This window comes from Folsomia candida, unplaced genomic scaffold (assembly GCF_002217175.1).
Source record: "Folsomia candida strain VU population unplaced genomic scaffold, ASM221717v1 Fcan01_Sc004, whole genome shotgun sequence".
Taxonomy (NCBI): Eukaryota; Metazoa; Arthropoda; class Collembola; order Entomobryomorpha; family Isotomidae; genus Folsomia; species Folsomia candida.
Genome location: NW_019091196.1, coordinates 6,991,004 through 7,008,852, shown reverse-complemented (window position 1 = coordinate 7,008,852; position 17,849 = coordinate 6,991,004). Strand labels below are relative to the sequence as shown.

The 17,849-nt window shown below is 41.5% G+C and overlaps 3 protein-coding genes across 6 annotated transcripts in view; 2 read left to right on the top strand and 1 right to left on the bottom strand.

The window, feature by feature from the left end:
• Positions 1 to 1,472: 1,472 nt before the first annotated feature.
• On the top strand, positions 1,473 to 7,362 carry LOC118435339. Of its 4 annotated transcripts, none has more exons than XM_035851289.1 (10): positions 1,473 to 1,818; positions 2,896 to 3,111; positions 3,183 to 3,337; positions 3,402 to 3,626; positions 3,703 to 3,849; positions 3,919 to 4,077; positions 4,162 to 4,322; positions 4,399 to 4,536; positions 4,609 to 4,849; positions 4,921 to 7,362. In XM_035851289.1, the coding sequence occupies exons 2-10, from the start codon at positions 2,973 to 2,975 to the stop codon at positions 7,252 to 7,254; spliced, it is 3,699 nt and encodes a 1,232-aa protein (XP_035707182.1). In that variant the 5' UTR covers positions 1,473 to 1,818; positions 2,896 to 2,972; the 3' UTR covers positions 7,255 to 7,362. The 4 variants fall into 4 exon arrangements, with proteins under 4 accessions (XP_035707182.1, XP_035707185.1, XP_035707181.1 ...); XM_035851292.1 differs by having other exon boundaries at positions 1,473 to 2,424; positions 3,186 to 3,337; XM_035851288.1 differs by having other exon boundaries at positions 1,473 to 2,424.
• A 282-nt stretch (positions 7,363 to 7,644) lies between these two features.
• On the top strand, positions 7,645 to 12,032 carry LOC118435376. Its single transcript, XM_035851376.1, has 13 exons — positions 7,645 to 7,916; positions 7,987 to 8,173; positions 8,251 to 8,412; positions 8,472 to 8,621; positions 8,694 to 8,805; positions 8,915 to 9,096; positions 9,155 to 9,226; positions 9,304 to 9,460; positions 9,527 to 9,673; positions 9,746 to 10,233; positions 10,296 to 10,545; positions 10,612 to 10,813; positions 10,888 to 12,032. Exons 1-13 carry the CDS (start codon positions 7,645 to 7,647, stop codon positions 11,495 to 11,497), a joined length of 2,991 nt encoding a protein of 996 aa, XP_035707269.1. The 3' UTR covers positions 11,498 to 12,032.
• Positions 12,033 to 14,709: 2,677 nt separating this feature from the next.
• LOC110849015 overlaps positions 14,710 to 17,849 on the bottom strand; it is a 28,396-nt gene continuing 25,256 nt past the window's right edge. The window contains exons 14-18 of the mRNA XM_022096390.2: positions 17,462 to 17,840; positions 17,082 to 17,395; positions 16,580 to 17,004; positions 16,184 to 16,520; positions 14,710 to 15,801 (exon numbers count right to left, since the gene is read on the bottom strand). Coding sequence (XP_021952082.2) covers positions 15,382 to 15,801; positions 16,184 to 16,520; positions 16,580 to 17,004; positions 17,082 to 17,395; positions 17,462 to 17,840 — 1,875 coding nt within the window. The 3' untranslated portion in view covers positions 14,710 to 15,381. The remainder of the gene's footprint in view (positions 15,802 to 16,183; positions 16,521 to 16,579; positions 17,005 to 17,081; positions 17,396 to 17,461; positions 17,841 to 17,849) is intronic.

The window sequence follows — 17,849 nt, the reverse complement described above, 5'->3', positions numbered from 1 at the left end:
TTATAAATGCATGGCATGGCGACAACCTTTGTCGCCATGCCATAATTTCGCCATTTCTCGTCTGATTTCCATCAAACTTCGACAGAGACTTCTTTTTGGTGTTATCGACATGTCGCAAGGTCACACTCATCGCCACCACCTTGTTTTCGCCAAACTTCGTCGTCATGCCATAACTTCGCCATTTCTCGTCTGATTTCCATCAAACTTCGACAGAGACTTCTTTTTGGTGTTATCGACATGTCGCAAGGTCACACTCATCGCCACCACCTTGTTTTCGCCAAACTTCGTCGTCATGCCATAACTTCGCCATTTCTCGTCTGATTTCCATCAAACTTCGACAGAGACTTCTTTTTGGTGTTATCGACATGTCGCAAGGTCACACTCATCGCCCCCACCGTGTGTTCACCAAATTTCGTCGCCATGCCATAACTTCGCCATTTTTCGTCCGATTTCCATCAAACTTCGACAGAGACTTCTTTTTGGTGTTATCGACATGTCGCAAGGTCCCACCCGTCGCCACCACCTTGTTTTCGCCAAATTTCGTCGCCATGCCATAATTTCGCCATTTCTCGGCCGATTTGCATGAAATTGAGCACAATGCTTCTAATTGGTGTTGTCGACATGTCGCAAGGTCCCACCCGCCGCCACCCCCTTGTTTTCGCAAAATTTCGTCGCCATGCCATAATTTCGCCATTTCTCGGCCGATTTGCATGAAATTGAGCACAATGCTTCTAATTGGTGTTGTCGACATGTCGCAAGGTTCCACCCGCCGCCACCCCCTTGTTTTCGCCAAATTTCGTCGCCATGCCATAATTTCGCCATTTCTCGTCCGATTTGCATGAAATTTCGCACCATGCTTCTTTTTGGTGTTGTTGACATGTCTCAAGTTCCCATTCATGATCATACCCATCCTCAAATTTGACAGGTACAGGAAGTCTATCCTTCAGACAAGCAACCTCAACCGGTGCACAACCGGCAATGTTGTGCAGATAAAGATCCATTGCCTCCTTAAGAATGCATATACGTTGAAAAAATCTCATAACTAAAAGACAGAGACGACGGTTGCGTCTCCTTGTGTACCGAGAGATTTTTTTCTATGGAGGGGGGCGGGGCGAAGAGAGCAGCTGATTTTCATGTAAACAAGGCAGGCAGTTGCATGTAAAAAGTTGCTTTGGATTTTGAGAGTGACCGTTCCCAAACTCCAAACGGGGCATCGCGAACCAGAAAGGAAGAACAATCCCGACTAAAACTTCTAATTTGCAGCTAATACAAAATGGATTGATTTCGTTTTGGTGGCAATAAATTCCTGAGTTTGTGCTTTACAATTTCCATTGGGCAAAAATTCCATAATAAATCTCAACGAAAAGTATTGGACTAAAAACATGATAACTTACATGTTTCAGTCCAATACTTTTCTTTGAGATTTATTATGGAATTTTTGCCCAATGGAAATTGTAAAGCACAAACTCAGGAATTTATTGCCACCAAAACGAAATCAATCCATTTTGTATTAGCTGCAAATTAGAAGTTTTGGTGACAAAAATCATTTACATTACTGGTAAGTGGCGAGCAGGAAAAGTCAACTCGCTCACTAGGATGCACAGACTGTACCCGAACTCGAACTTTAATCTGCCTTTGAATCACCACGGAAGTCTGATCCACCACGATGATTGAAAAATTGTCCGGGCTGTGCATATTGAGCAATTTGTACGAGTACTTCCTATTGATCATCAATGGACGATCCGGATAGCACCAGATCCTCATCAAGCAACATTTCAGTAATCAGTCGTCGTTCCTAAACCAAGAAAAAAAGAAATGGTGATGTTTAACTCCAGTTACAAACTGAAGAATTATTTTTTAGCATTATGATGAAGTTTTAAAGTTAAACTATCAAAGACAACTTGACCTTTTGACCCACCTACCGCGTATTATTCTCTTTCTTCCCTAACAAATTAAGTTTTATGTTCCTTCAATTTTTTTCGACAGGCTCGTAAAAACCCTTCGATAATCATTTTTTAATTAGAAAAGGCAGTTTTCTTATTTTCTTCCAGCAGTCTTTCAGTGACATTAACTTTGAGTGCAAGATTGCTTGACAATTTATCATAATACATCCATGATTAAAAAATTAATTCGAGAATCGAGAGCACGAAATGTGAGTGTTGACAATTTGTGTGCGGTTTGTTTCTGGGCGACAGTTTGTGCGACGCACACTGGTTCCAAAAGGTACCAGGGTTTTCGAAAATTAAAGTTTTTTAGGCGTCGAAGCAATTGTCGCAACCTTGTAATTATTACTAAAGTTGTCAAGCAACCTTGGGTCAGCATGTTTAAAACAACATTTTTCTTAAGTCAATCTTGTGCCAGGATTCTTCAATCACTAACGGCTACGCCGGTGTTTCTGGGTTCGGCCGTCACTCATAACCCCAGGTTTAGACTTCACGTTATCATCACGTTCTTCTCCCAATCCGATTTTTTGATTGGCTAATCAAAAATATCACTAAGACAATTAAAAATTTCGACCAATCTAAAAATCGGATTGGGAGGAGATTTTGCATGCTGGATCATGGGAAACATTTTTGAGGTTTAAACATCAAAACTGTCAAACTACAGTTCGCAATTGCGAATTGTAGTTCACTCCACACTGTAGGTTTTTCATTCCCATCACCACCACCAGTAATTTCTCTCATTTTCTGTAATTATTGAGATAAAATAAGTAGTGATAAAATAAGTATAACACTAGTAATATAACATTTTCAACGGATGCAAAATTCCAAGTCGATTGGATCAATTTTACGAGAGTTGAGACGGACGGACAACACATGTACATAATCCCTGGGTCGGGCTGAACAGAATTTTCACCGAAAGTAAAAATAATTAAAAATTCTTTTGTTTACCTAGTGACGGCCTCACCCCTAGAGCAAATGCTTTAATTCACCCTGATCTTGTGCCACTACTAAATTACAATTTTGTAAGAAATGGCTCGAGACCGTGCAAAGGAGAAGATCCAAGCACAAAGGAAGGCGAAGCAGGAGAGAAAAGTGGCTAAAGTGGAGCAACGCCATCAACGTGCCACCGCCTCTGGAGATCGGAAAAAACATCATGATCAGGGTCAAGGTCGGTATAAAATTGTCACATTATTTAAATCATTTATAGTTATTTATAAACTAATGGTAGCAAAATTAAAGCAGACGTCAGCCTCTTCAATTCAAATAAGGACTCATTTGGGAATTCGTGTCTTCTCAAAGTCGCTTTTAACTCGGATTCGACGGAGACGACTTTTTGTGAGTTCTTAGAAAACGCTGACAGTGAAGATATCGACATTCTGCTCTGTGCGAATAAGGTACAAAATTCTATGATTTTAAAAATATTCCCCTATTAACTTATTTTAAATATAATCATAACAGGCAGGAGTCACGCTCACGCACGTGATTAGCCTCCGAGGATGGGTTACCCCGTTGGAAAAGGTGATTAAAACTGTCAAATTGCATTCCGACAAATCACTTGGGGCCGTTGTTAATGCGACAACGCTTGACGGAATGACGCCACTCATGCTAGCTTCGGAGGGTGCATTTAAAGATGTGTGTATCATTTTGCTATCTAATGGAGCAAATCCCTTGGCGGAAGATAAGGTCTTATTTTGGACATTATTAAATTCTTTTATTAAATGGCGACTGATTTTATTTCAACTATTTAATTTATACGTAGACTGGTTATTCGGCTCTCTGTCGCTGTTTGAGTAATACCTGTTCTTCAAAAATAACGAAACGTTGCCTCCCTCCCACCATCACTCTCATCATTACTGCCATCAATAATTTGGAAGAAGAGAATTGGGATTTCGAAATCTATTTTTCCGTAACTCCGTAATTTTAATTTTATATTGTTAGCCATTTTTCTACTCAATAACAAACCTGTTATTTTCAGAAAATCTTCCAAAATGTCATAAATCCCCCATCAGACGCTTCATTTACATGCGAACGTTTCTACAGCCTGGGACGTTTCGTGTTTTTATTTATTTTGCGCTGTGTCGAGCGAGGGCCAGAATTATTCTTGAAATTCAAATTCTTCAAGAAATTGTGCAGCGTAAGATTATCATAATTACAATTTTAATAATAAAGTTTGCGTACAGAATGATTAACCAAATAAATGAAGGATTGATTTTTTTAGGCAGCGAATAAACGTCTGTCTCAGGCAAATTATATTTACACAATTTGTCTCACGTGGTTTCAAGTACTGGTGAATGCAGAAGATTTTGCAAACTCTTGGGGAGAATTTGTCGAAACTTTTGCCAAGGATGGAGCGGATTTTTGTCTCAAAATGCTGATACGGTAAAATTGAATACGATAAAAATAAGTCCAAAATTTAAAGTTGAGATTTTAGCTGGAATCATTTCTTTGTCTTCAGGTTCACTACGGTCGTTGATGCGGAAACTAGCTCGAAAGGCACATCATTTTCCAAATTGCAATCAAAATCTTCAGAAGCAATTGAGAATGCCGGAGACGATTCGTTAGTCTTCACCGACAACCCTGTCCCGAGTTATAAGTAAAAAAAAACTGACATCAAAAATTATCTGAGTTTGCATTATACTAATGAATTTTGGGTAATGAAATGTAGAAACGTTGCCCTTTCTGCCCTGCTTCCGCTCATCCAACTAATTGATGCGATTGAAATGAGTCATTGGTTTTCGAAAAATTTTGCCACAATTTCATCATGCTACAGAAACATGGGACATTATAGCACAGGCCAATCTGTCGATAACTCTGCCTTATCTGAGGACCATTTGAACAAGCTGAATAAGAAATCAGCCTTATTTCACGCCATTATGAATCAGGACAAGTGGACAGTCATGTATCAAGTACAGAATTTAGCAGTTTAAGATTTTACAAATATTGATAACTTATCGTATTCGCCAATTTTGTTCTCAAGGAAAAAAACGAGACTACTGAGTCATGGATCCAACGTGATAAAAAGCACAAGAAGAAAAAACAAGTTCCATCACTATCGTCTCATAGGAAAACATCGAAAGTTGTCTGTTTTCCGTTTGAGATTTTACGACCTCCGATGTCCAATTTACAGGATAAAGATAGCAACGAGGAAACAGAAAAAGAAGGCAAATTGATTAACACCAAAAATTCTAGCGCACGAGAAGAACGTGATGTCGATAAAGCAACCAAAAAAATTGCCACCATTACCGATACAAATGTAGAAACCACACTGCAAAACCCACCAGATGCCAGCGCCCAATCGATAAAAGTTGCAACAATATCACCAGAATCAAACTCGCGTGATATCCATAAATCACCCTCAAACTCGGACTCTAACCGACCAGATCTCAAATTTGTAAAGGACAAACTGGGCCCAGATGAAAATGAGATTTGTTCATCTATCACCAAGCCATTAGAAATTGTAGAGGAAATTAGTCCTCTTCCTCCCCCTCCTCTAACGCTCAGTAGAAAACAACAACAAAAATTGAACCAACGCGGAAGTCGACACGTTCAAGCGACAACGACGACTCACGCCTCAAATACAGAAATTATCAAGAAAAGCGACAAGAAATCAAATTCAACTAAACTTCTCGCGAAAAAAGAAACTCTTCACCAGCATATTTTCAAATTCGATATCAAAACTGAAAACGAGGTAGAATTCGTCACCACGCACTCCACCGAGTGGTGCACCCTCCTCGACGCCGACTACTTGTTGAGCATCACGCCCAGAAATATATTTTCTCTTGCTCGAGACGATCCTACTCTCACGTCGTCAGGAACCCGCATAACCCCATCCTTACTTTCGTTAGGAATGTTGTCGATATTTTCTATGCAAGAACTCAAGTCCAAAATATGCGATATTCATAATAACATTTCAAATTCTCGGCAAAAAACAAAAGATCGTATGTTCCAAGCGGGGTGGTCGACGTGCTGCGACGCCGAGTTGTGGCGGTGCGACCGTAACTATTGGAAGATTCATCTCGTCATGTGCGTCTCCCCAGACGGCCTCTTCGTCCCCGTTGAAGACAGCTTTATCTCTAAATTCTACAATTTGGGGTACCAAACTATCCTCTTCAATGAAGGCGACTACTCTACCTTTGGCAAAACGCATCCCCTCCTCTTGGAGAGCAGCGCTGCTTCTGATGACGATTACAGATACTTCACCCGCCGAAAAATCCTCTACAATGCGCTCAGCACAGAGTATTTGCGATCCTTGGAGCATAACTCGGTCGCATTTCGTAATTCCACAAACACCCGGCCAGCCCTTCTCTTCACGGCGAGAAAAATCTACCAGTTCGGCCTTCATCACTGGGAACCGTCCCATTTCTCAAAGAAATACGTTTACAAATCCATGTCAAGAATTTCCAGGGAGGAAATGTGGACCGATTTTCACAACACGTACCCCACCGTGTCGCCCTTCTGTCCCGAACCAGCTTGGACCGCGTTCGGTCATGTAACTAAGAGTTGCTCAGACCTTCATACGAATGACGTCTACGTCCCCATCATCATCTCCAAAGGGGCAAATTCTTCCTCGAGTATCGTCCTCCAGTTGGAACTCGCATTCGAGGCAGTTTACATGTCAGAGTTCGCCCTATGGAGTGGAATCTATCGTCAAATCCCCAGTTTGAGCAAGTACGAATTCGTAGCAGGTTTTAAGGCAGAGTACAAAACGTATTACGACCACATTTCGGACGGCTATGTTCAAACGACTTTGATCGGGATGCACGTTCAAAACGGTGGGTCATCATCGTCACCACAAGCAACAAAAGGTCCATCGACGAAGATCAAGAACAAGAAAAATGCCAAGACTCCCAATGAGAATGAGACAGAGAAGTTATGCGTTTGCTGTAAGGCACCAATGGCAAAAGGAGGTGATGTGAAAAACAAAGACGTTGCGGCCACCCCGAGAACAAGAAAGACTTCGGTGTATGAGAATGCTGAGAAATTTCGATTCTTTCACTACCCTCGTGCCCACGTGACGAAGGGACTCTTCGTCGATGAGAAGAGGGAAGTCCGCTATCCATCCGATCTCACTGACAAGTTGGTACAACTGGACCTCAACATTGTACCGTTTTCAGAAACGAAACAAATCAAGGAAAAAGAGTTCAAAATAAATATTCCGAATTTGAAAATTCCTTTGACTTCAAGTACGAATTTAGCCTTATCAAAATTGCCTGAGAACACACATGATTTTACGAGTCAGTCTAAAACTAAGGCCATTCTGCGAAGGACAGTGGCTGTCCAAACTGTGCGAAGAAGTAGGCTTGTTAATTAAGTTGATTGCATGAAAATTGTTAAGTACATTAATGCATGCATGATTTCACCATAAAACTGAAATATGTATGCATATTATGTTTTGTAAATAAATTTTTATGAACATTTATATTCATTTGTTATACATAGTTGATAAGTACTTATGATAAGTACAAATTGTGATTATTGACGCAGACACTGAACCTGATTTGCATACCTTCCTCTAGTGTCACCGTGGAGACCAAGTTTACAAGTCCCCAATTAAAATTCCGACAATTCTTGGTCACCATAAAAAAATATTTTCTCACCTCGTGCATCGCTTTCCCAAAACCTACAGTGAAGTTACGTACTTGTTTTATATTTTCGCATTGTGAAACTCGTCGTTTCTCAATAAATTGCGTTTCCTGGCAAGATGACGTCCAAGCCTGACCAATCGCCACCTTCCACTCCGGCAGCAGTCGAGGAAGATCCCAACGTCCTACTCGATGCGTTGGCCGCACAAGATGCCGCAAATTCTACCACTGCTCGAGCTCTGTTTGATGGCGACATTGTCATTAAGCGACAACCTCCACGTGACTGGGAGTACGTTCCAGCCTTTGGAACGGTCATGAAGCAACCAGCGTGTCCCAACGTGGAGGGAAATCAGCCCAAAACGTACAACGTGCGCTGGGAGTTAAACAATTTGTGAGTTGTTGATTTAAAAAATGATGTTTTACCACACGAATCTAGCTTAAATTGTATGTTTTTTATCAAGAGTGGAACGCGTGCGCCCCGGACAAGTCAGCGTCGTTGATCGTTTTGTTATGCGGAACACAAAGGTTGAAAATGATCAAGGGGTCGTTGGAACGGTGCGAGATTGGAATGTGAGGACCTCGGTGCAAATCATTGGGACGAATCATGTCGTTGAGAAGGTCGGGTTGGATAGGTTGCGCCCAATTACGGTGTGTACAGAAATATCTAGCACTATTTACTGGTGGATGTGATTGATGATGATCATTTATCATGGGTTTATTCCTAGTCTTTCATTCGAGGACAAGAAATTTTGTACAAAGACTGGGTCGGTGTCATTACCATTGTGAAACGCAACATTTGGTTCCAACTGGATGGAGGAATGGGATTTTATGTCGTCGTGACGGAGAGGGACGGCTTCATGAGAGCTGATCCCTACTGGGGCGTGGGAGTGAGTGAAATATATTTATTTATAGTAATTATTATGCAAATTAACCTTTTACCGAATAGATGCCCTGTCCTGGAATTCGGACCAAACTGAATGCTTCCGTGATCCGAAAGGCGAAATGGGTTTCCGGTCCGATGCAATTTTTTAGCAAGTTGCTGCCACCATTGAATTACCTTTACTCTTTTGCGAACGTTACGCTCAACAAATCTGAGGTTTGGTCTGGCTAAAATTTAAAATAGGTAAATACATATATGATCTTATCATTCTTTCTCTGATCCAATCAGGTCACCGAAGTTGAAGTAAATTGGCTCCGCGTTGCTCCAAATGCACCAAATTCTGCCCCCAAACCGGTAGGAACCTTGGATCGTGAAATGTTACGATATGTAACCGTTATAGGTGAGGTGGACTTAAATGCAGCTGCTAATGAGACTGCGTCAAATAAAAGAAACTGATAAATTATTTTTTTAATACACTAATTATTACGAAGTGTTAATTTTATTTGAAGGAATTCCAAGCTCTGAGACTGTCGGGATCAACAGCGTCCGCATGCTCAAACTAAGACCGGAAGACTACCTCACGACGTACCAATCTTGGTTGAGTGCATACCGCAAAAAGTTTATCGATGGGGTTGACGGGGCAGAACCTATCATATCGCCAATCACGATGGCCGCACCACTTCGGACTTTAGTACTTGAAATAAAATCTTTGCAATTGTTTTGCGCGTTATAAATACATTTTCACACAGGCTACCGAACGAGTGTACGAAGTTCCAGTGAAAATCCTCTCTCGTACCACCATGGTTGAAGTGGAATGGAGCGTAAATCTAATAATTCATAATTTAATGATAACTTGTTGCTTCTTCTAACTCCGTGACGAATGTGTTTACATATTTAGGATGGCACCCGTGACAAATCACATTCCGTTAAAATTCCTAAACTCCTGCATCGCCGAGATGACACCGAGTTTCCGGGAGGTATGCTCGTCAGTCCGATGTACTCGCCTTATCAAGCGTCCGACCTGTATGGTGTCATTTTGGACAGTGAAGAATTCGGTATGAATTGGTAAACTAAAAAATCCCCGTATTATTTAATCACTATTTCCCCCTTGATAAATACAGTCACCACTCAAGCAAGGAAAGTCAATGTAATGTGGATTCTGAACGGAAATCCGATGGAAGTCAGGGCCGAGTCAATCTTCAACTTGCGACCACACTCCCTTTACTCAATGTATGAGAGGGGAACGATTGTATTTCCCAGAGTGAAAGGTAATTAAGTAGTTTCACCCCCTCAAGATAATCATTATCTGCATGTTTTATCGATATTTTCGCTAACCAAAGGTACCACCAAATTCAAAACCGCCGTTGTCACCGATCTGAACATCGCCTCGGGAAAACTCGTCCTCACGGTGACCGCGGATCACTCCCAGCACGAGGTTTATCCTCACCTCGTCACACCTCTGGAGTGTCGCTGCTTCTGGAATTTCTTTACACGACAGTGGTCAATCGATGAGATTGTTGTACCTCCTTACCAACTCGTGACAGAGTATGGCCCCACCTACGTCGACGTGGCGGAACCTACCCCTGCCGTTCTTAGCAACAATAATCAGCAACAAGCCGATCAGAGCATCAAGAGTGCCTGGGACGAGCCCATCTTCGACATGTTGCCCTTCGCCTCATCCACGCACCGCTATCACAACTGCGGCGTCCCTTCCACCGGAAACTTTGGGAAAGGGCTGGTCAGCGTGATGCAAAATGAGATTGCGTGTCTCAAAAAACATGGAACCTTACCGGAAGGGATTTGGGTGCGGTGTTACGAGAATCGAATGGTAATTGAGTAAATATCGTTTTGATAAAGCTAGCAAAAATTTGATACGAAATTGATTTCCAGGACTTGATTTCCGCCTTCATGGTTGGACCCACCGACACGCCATATGAAGACGGGATCTTCATGTTTGACCTCCAAGTGACGGATAAGTTTCCATCCTCACCGCCCAAAATCCATTACGTTTCATACTCCTATGAACTCAGCCCGACCATGGCGTGGGATGGAAATTTCTGCACATCTGCGTTGAATTGGAAACGAGAAGCTATTAATGATGACGAGTCTTACATTGCTTACTGCTTGAAGAAAATGCAGGGTAAAAGTGATTTAACGTGATATTAATTGGATTTAACTAAATTGTTCTTTGGTTAAATAAAAACAGCCCTCATCTTCTCTCCGGAACCACTTATGAACGGACCGAGAGAGTTTATCGATGCGAAAAATTCAAGAAAACCTGAACTTTCAAAGTTGTATAATGAATTCGTCGTACTTCGAGTGCTGGACAGCGCGTGGAACATGATTCATCGTCCATACGATCCGTGGACAGACTTGATTAAGACCCATTTCGCGTCGGTTCTTCCCGAGTAAGAGATTTGTCACGATTTTTATCAGTATTTTTCTGTTTTCTTGATGTAAATCATCCATCTCCTTTGTTAAGAAAACTTGCCATCTGCGAAGAATGGTCCAATTCCTCCATCCCTCACGTATACGAGCCCAAGTACTCCTTGCTCCCAGCATCGGCCGGATTCCATGAAGCGCTAGCCTTTCGTGTCCGAAATTTCCAAAATATTTCTCTCAATCTGGTTCCGATTCGGGCTATTCCATCAAAAATGAAGCACTCTGTCATCGACGTGACTGCAGATTCTGAATCCATCCCCGTCATCCTTCCTGAGGGCAGCCAAGGGATCACAATCGAGCTGGTGGACCCAGCCCCGCAGAATGCAAATGATGAAATTGCCTTCGCCTTGGGACCCTCAACTTCGGTGCATCATCCGGATCCAGAGTCCCCCATTCCAAGCATCGGACTCACCTTGCCACAAACGTTTGACTCTGAAAAGAACATTATTAACAAGAACAAAGACAAAAAGAAGATGAAGAAGGGCAAGATTTTGCCAGGATTTGGAAGTGGAAACGATACAACCACTTCTGAAGTTACAACTTCCGGTGGAGAAGAATCAGAACAGGACGTTGCAAAAGTGGAGAAAGCAAAGGATGATGACATCGCTGGATACGCAGGTACTGAAGAGGACATCTCGGTCAATGAATAATTCGATGGTATCTTGAATTGAATGTGACATCGTTTTTAAAATTATTATACAAAATTCTATTCTTCACTAAATATGATCGTATAATCATCATTCATTTGTATCAATAGTAATAAACCGGTAGATATTTTCTAAAATTTCTTCATCTAAGGCCACACGAGTAGTGTTACCCCTTTGGTTGACGAATAATTATTTTCAGCTTACTCGACATTAATCGAATCAAAATCCTGCCTCAATTTTACGAGTTGAATAAAAAAAAAATAGCGATAGGAAAGGATAGCATAATCAGTGATTATTAATCACAACAATCCACTTGATTGCTTATTGGAGTTTCAGAATCAGTCACAATGATAAATGAATCACCGAGAATGAAAACATATTTGTAATTGAAGTTTGCAATTAAATTTATTACGATAAATTACGAGTTTTATTTTTCGGGCATGTTGCATGGACATGTGTCGGTTTATGGAGGCGGAAGCCAAAGGAAAAAAGGAAAATTATTCTGAAAAATAAATTATGATTCCCAAAGAAAAGATTAATTTATAACCTACGCATTGATAAAATAAAGATAATTATTTTGATTCTCATAATGACATAGTAGTGTTTGAGTTGAGTGAAAATCTGCTAAATTTTGCATACATTTTTGGATGACATTTACATCATGGCAAAATTGAATTTGCGAGTTGCGTTGCAAGGGAATATGCAAGAGAACGAAAAATAAAAATATGTACCTAGGTTGTTGACTCCATGTCACCGAAGTCGTGCCTCCACTCCAAACATCTTACTCTTTTTGTGGACGAGTTTGCAAATTTCAACCAAATTAATCATTTTTCTTGTTCGAAAATTAATGATGCAGACAACGGCTATTGTTGCATTTATTTTCATCCTGGCGGTGTCCAATTCAGTTTCAGATGCTCAGGGTAAGACTATAAAATTAATTAAAAAGGAAACGTGTATCAATTAAGGATTTAATATGTCTTGCCCCCTTTATTGTCCGTTCTCTCAGGTTCGTACCCTGGAGCAATCTGTTATAGCTGCGTAAAACATGTCCCAATATCGCAGGCCAACGCCAACAACCTTATCGTGGGCATGCGGCCCCCATGCGAGATTCTCTATTCTGCCAATCAAGCTGAGATTAAATATCACACCGAGTTTTGCAAAGCCGGTTCTTATCACTCATTACTGATTTATGTCATAAAACCAGAATTAATTATTAAATTATGCATACAGGATGTGTCAAAATTAGTGGGAATTGGTTCATAAAAGATGGCATTGGAACCCAAATAGAAATTCGGGGTTGTGTGAATTATGAAATGCCATTGTTCCTAAACATAAATTTAACGGATAACCTTGTGCCTGCTAACTACACTTGTCCCAATACACAGCCAGTTCTTGTTTCAGGATCATCTTCAGGGGACCATGTTGTTAATATCACAATGAGAATGTGTAGATGTTGGACAGATTATTGTAATTCGGATCCGATATATGTCTCGCGATACAAAAATTCTGACGAGGACGATGAAGTCGCCGGTATAAATCTGGATGAAATTGCGGCACTTAACAATAAAACGACTGGCAAAGCTCCTGAGGCATTGCGATCGTCTAGTAGAATTCTGGTAATATTTTCATTCAATTGTTTGGCTCACCGTCGAATTTAATTGATATGTCCCATCTTTAGATAACATCATTTTTAATGGTAATCGTTGGATTACCCACAGCCAGGACGAGAAGACGTCCGTTTGTTTTGTCCCTTGCCATTGGATTAATTATCTTCGCCTCCGACTATATCAACGCGGTTGAAGCAGGCATTAAAGAATTGCATGAAGATATATGGTATTAAAAACCTGTATGAATGAATTGCTTTTGTTCATACTGTTACACAGAAGTGAAGTGCTATGCGTGCAACCCAAATGGAAGAGAGGTCGGAACAAGGGGTAAAGGCCCGGTCATCAATGAAGAGAATCTTGGTCGCAGCAGTTTGTACCTCAAAGGAGCTTGTGATGATTGGAACAAGGCGGCTGAAACGACAAGGAAAGGCTTCAGGTTTACCAAGACTTGCTCGCAGGGTGAGTTATTTTTTAATTAAAATTATCATAAAAAGTATTTAAAAATGATGATTTTGACCGTTTTGTTTGTGTTCATTCATCTAGGATGTCTTTATGGTACCTCTGAAAGCAAGTACTCTGCAACAGCGACGCAAAACGGAGTGACGATTGAAGAGAAAGTGTTGAATATGTATGGGACCTTTAAGGGCTGTTTTGGAACTGGAAACGAACAAGGGACGCCGTTGAAGATGGGAGGCTGCGTTGACATTTATCCAACAGACGAACTCGAGCAGTCGATGCCTCACCCGGACAATGGGGACGTTATCATCCGCACGAAGGGGTTGGAGGGGAAGCATCACATTTGTGGGTGCGACAAGGATTTTTGCAACCTGGCGCCTGGTGGAGGCGCGTCGTTGGCGACCGTTCTGGTCGCAATTGCAGCTCATATTTTGTATTTAAGTATGTCATTAATTATCGATTAGTTTCATCCGTAATGTTTTGAATGAATAGGTCGCCGTGTTTTGTTACTAATTGAGAGTGAATTAAATAAATTATTAAGTTTTGAGCAACATATTTCCACTATGCCCGCAAAGCAATCGATTATGAATTGCTCGTCTCTAGTTGATAGCTAAAATTCATGAAAAAGGAGGACAATTATTAGACCATATCTCTTTGGATAAAGTGGTGGCCCTTAAAAGGGCCGTTGGGTTAAAGTCTGTTGTTAGAAGAGAGGATGATGTTAAGCCTTTTTGGGGGCAGCTTTCTTGGCTGGCTTCGCCTTCTTGGGAGACTTTGCTTTCTTCGCGTTGAGAAGCTAGACCTTTGGAGCCTTGGCTTTTGGAGACTTCTTCGACTTCTTGGCAGCAGCAGGTTTGGGTGCAGCTGGAGATGATGCTGCAGCAGCTGGGGGTGCGGCTGCAGGTGCTGCGGCCTTAGCCTTCTTTGGCTCGGCAGCTGCTTTCTTTTTTGGAGATGCAGCTTTATTCGTCTTGGGGGCGGCCTTCTTATTTGGGGAAGCAGCAGATAATTTACACGCATAATCGCCACTCATTTCTTGTCAGTTCATGCAAAGCTAGAATTGTCCCATTTTTCTAACGTGCAAAATATTTAATTTTATGCAATTCACTCCCATCATCAACATTTGAATTCATTTAAATAGAAATAAAACGGTTTTATATTATCAAAAATTTCTTATTTAGCGATTTATTTTGTTTATTTGTTTTATATAAATTGCGTACTACTTTTCCTAGAATTTTGTTCATCTAATAAGTTCTTAATTTGTATGGTTGAGTGACGACGCTTATACATAAAATTTAGTATTGCATCATAAACGTCCCCAACAAATACAGAATACAAACCTTAATATTTCAGGTTAACTCTTATGATTATTGATTACAAGATTTTACTAATTAAAACTTAACAATTAATTATCTACCATTTTCGTTGTTTTCTTGCATTGACACGCTACGCTATTTCTATTAAGCAAAGTCAAACCAAACTATCCCAGTCACCCCATTGAAACTAATTATATTCGATTTAAACATTATGCATGACAATGATAAATCATCCATCACATCACACAAAACTTAATTACGTTAAATTATCGACATTTAATTATTATCAAATATTTTATTATGGACAGTTTTATATAAGTATTTTATACATAAGTATATATCGCCTACTATTGCATGAAAACATTTATACATAACTAAATATTTCTACCTCCGCTAATTATCTGACTATCTCTGTTACTCCGACGCAGCGAATGGATGCAAATTAAGTAGAAAAGTCTTGACATTTTGAAAATAATGAACAAAAAATGGTTAAACAACTACTTCATCATCACCTTTTCGAGTGGTCTACAAAAACGCGGACCATTTCCCCCGAGTATTTTCTTTGTGATGGCATAAAGTAAAAGTCTGGATTGTGATTTAACCCATTGCTTCCCCCCGAAGGGCCACCATTTCCATTACTTTGTCGCATCATGGATTGGGTGGAAGGTTGAGATTGTGGTTGACCGTGGTGCGGTCGGGGGAGCGACATGCTGGGCGGGGCGGCGGCGTGATGTCCGTAACCATTTCCTCCCCCGTTCGAGTGAGACGACGCCATCCCGCCGTTTCCGTGACCATTCGCGGGCGGGTAATGGGGCGGAGTTTGAGTCAGCTGCATGGCGTTGGGACCTTGCATCTTCTCGTCGTAAGCGTCATAGCCATAGTTCGTTTCGGAATAGTCTCTCCACGCCATCCCAGAACCGCTGGAGCCCTGATTTTCATATGTAGAAATTCATTAATTAAGATAATCCGCAATGTATCAAGAAAGCAGAATTAGTGAAATATCAAGCACCTTTTGGCTACCCAGACACAGATATAATTTGAAATATGTAGCAAGCATATTAAGTAAGTTGCACTGATCACCAGGTTGAGAAGAAGAAATTATAAGAAAATTAGCAGCTATATAGTTAAGAGAGTTCAGAGTTATCAACGCGGCTTATAGTTAAGCGTCCACCTTTTCACCAGAAATACTAGCACTGTCCCCGTTAGCAGTATAATTCTGCCCGTTTGGAACAACCTTGCACAACCGGAAATAGTTGTAATTAATTAGCCCCAAAACCAAGATATTCAAGGCCTAAAAATATGTCCGTTACCTTGTGCGACGAAGTTTTTCCTGTCCCCTTCGTAATTGTGAAGATGCCTTGCGCCACAGCCAGCAGAATGAGTGCGCCCACGCTCCCAAGAATTATCCAGAAACGCTTCTCTCCAAACGAAGTGGTCACAACTTGTGGGTCAACTTCGTCGTAGTCCGTGTCTTGTTCTAAGATTGGTGCCTTCAATCTGAGGTATGTCGGATCAATTTGGAATGATCCGACCCGTCCAGATGACAGTGTGTCGTTCAAGGCGCGTTCGACCCTCGATGTCTCGGCAAGTTCCGAATTGGGAACGACCATGACTTCAAACTTGGCTAATGCGCCAGATTTACCGTCCCTGCAAATAAACCAGGTATTTCGTTTTCGTTATCATTATATATAATATTGGACTCTAACCTCTTAATCTCAGTCAACTGCAACCTCTTGAACCCCTTAATATTCTTCAACTCGGAACTCAACTCTGTTCCGATTCGGTTATCTAAATGTTTAAAATCTTCACTTTCCTTACGGGGCGGCCTCCAATTATTGCCTAATCCGCCGGTCAACTTGATATCGAACTCGTATCGAAGTTCGGGGTCCTTCAATATGCGAACGGGGCGACATTCGCGAGGAATGCAAATCTTTTCGGATGAAGCGATCGGAAGTTGTTCATGCTTTCGGATCTTCTTATTCACGTGATTATAGGTCCCCCCTTCGACGGGAAAGAGGAAGAAGCGACACTCATCCAGTGAAACGTCTTTTGGGTCGGATGTCTTCACTTTCCGGACGAATGACCAGTGGATGATCCCGTCGCGATATTTTCCTGTCATGTTGCTGATATCCTATGGAGAAAATCAGTGAAATTCAAAACGTGATTGTGATTACATTTTTATCACCAAATGTTACTCGTTAAAATTACCTGAGAATTGTCCAGCACTGGTGCCGTGTAGCTCGCCATGAAGGTGTCCATATGGAAAAATTGTCCTCCCGATGTCACCCATCCTATCACTGCGTCAGAGTTTCTCATCTGTGGCGAATCGCTAAATCCGATCCCAGTCCATCTGTCCGGCTTTCTCGTTTCGACGGTGAATTTTACTGAATCAATTTCCGGAATGTATCGCCAAGTAGCGTTGTATGTGCAGGGTTTAGATGGGTCGAGGTAATTCTGACATCCGGGAGGATGTGCCCAACCGTTCTCACAGTCGTAGCTTTTCGTTTTTTTGCGTCCGCTCGCTGTTAACGAAACGAAAATATTTAATTTTGAAAATAAATCGAAATTTGTAGTGCTTTTTAACTCACATTGCTCTGCCAAGAAATCAATCCTCGTGATCCCCCTCTGCGCCCCATGCCCGTGGTACTTGATTTCATCCGGGGCATAAAATTCGGCCCGTGACGGGGTCTCTTTCTCCAGTCCAGAGTGTGGCGTGTGAACATATTCTCCATTTTCTTGACCTCGAGCCCAAATGACGTGCATCTCGCCGGCAATGTCGTGATCCGCTTCGTCGCTGGATTTCAATTTTCTTCTGAAAATGAGCACTGTTTCTCCATTGTCTTCCCACCCAGTGGCGGAGGTGATGTCGTCCTTTCCTCCCCAGAAGGAGTCGACGCGGGGGGTGGACCGGTCGCGGGTGTAGTAGTCTCGTATACGGGATAAGGGACCTCTTGCCCCACCCATCACCTATAAAAA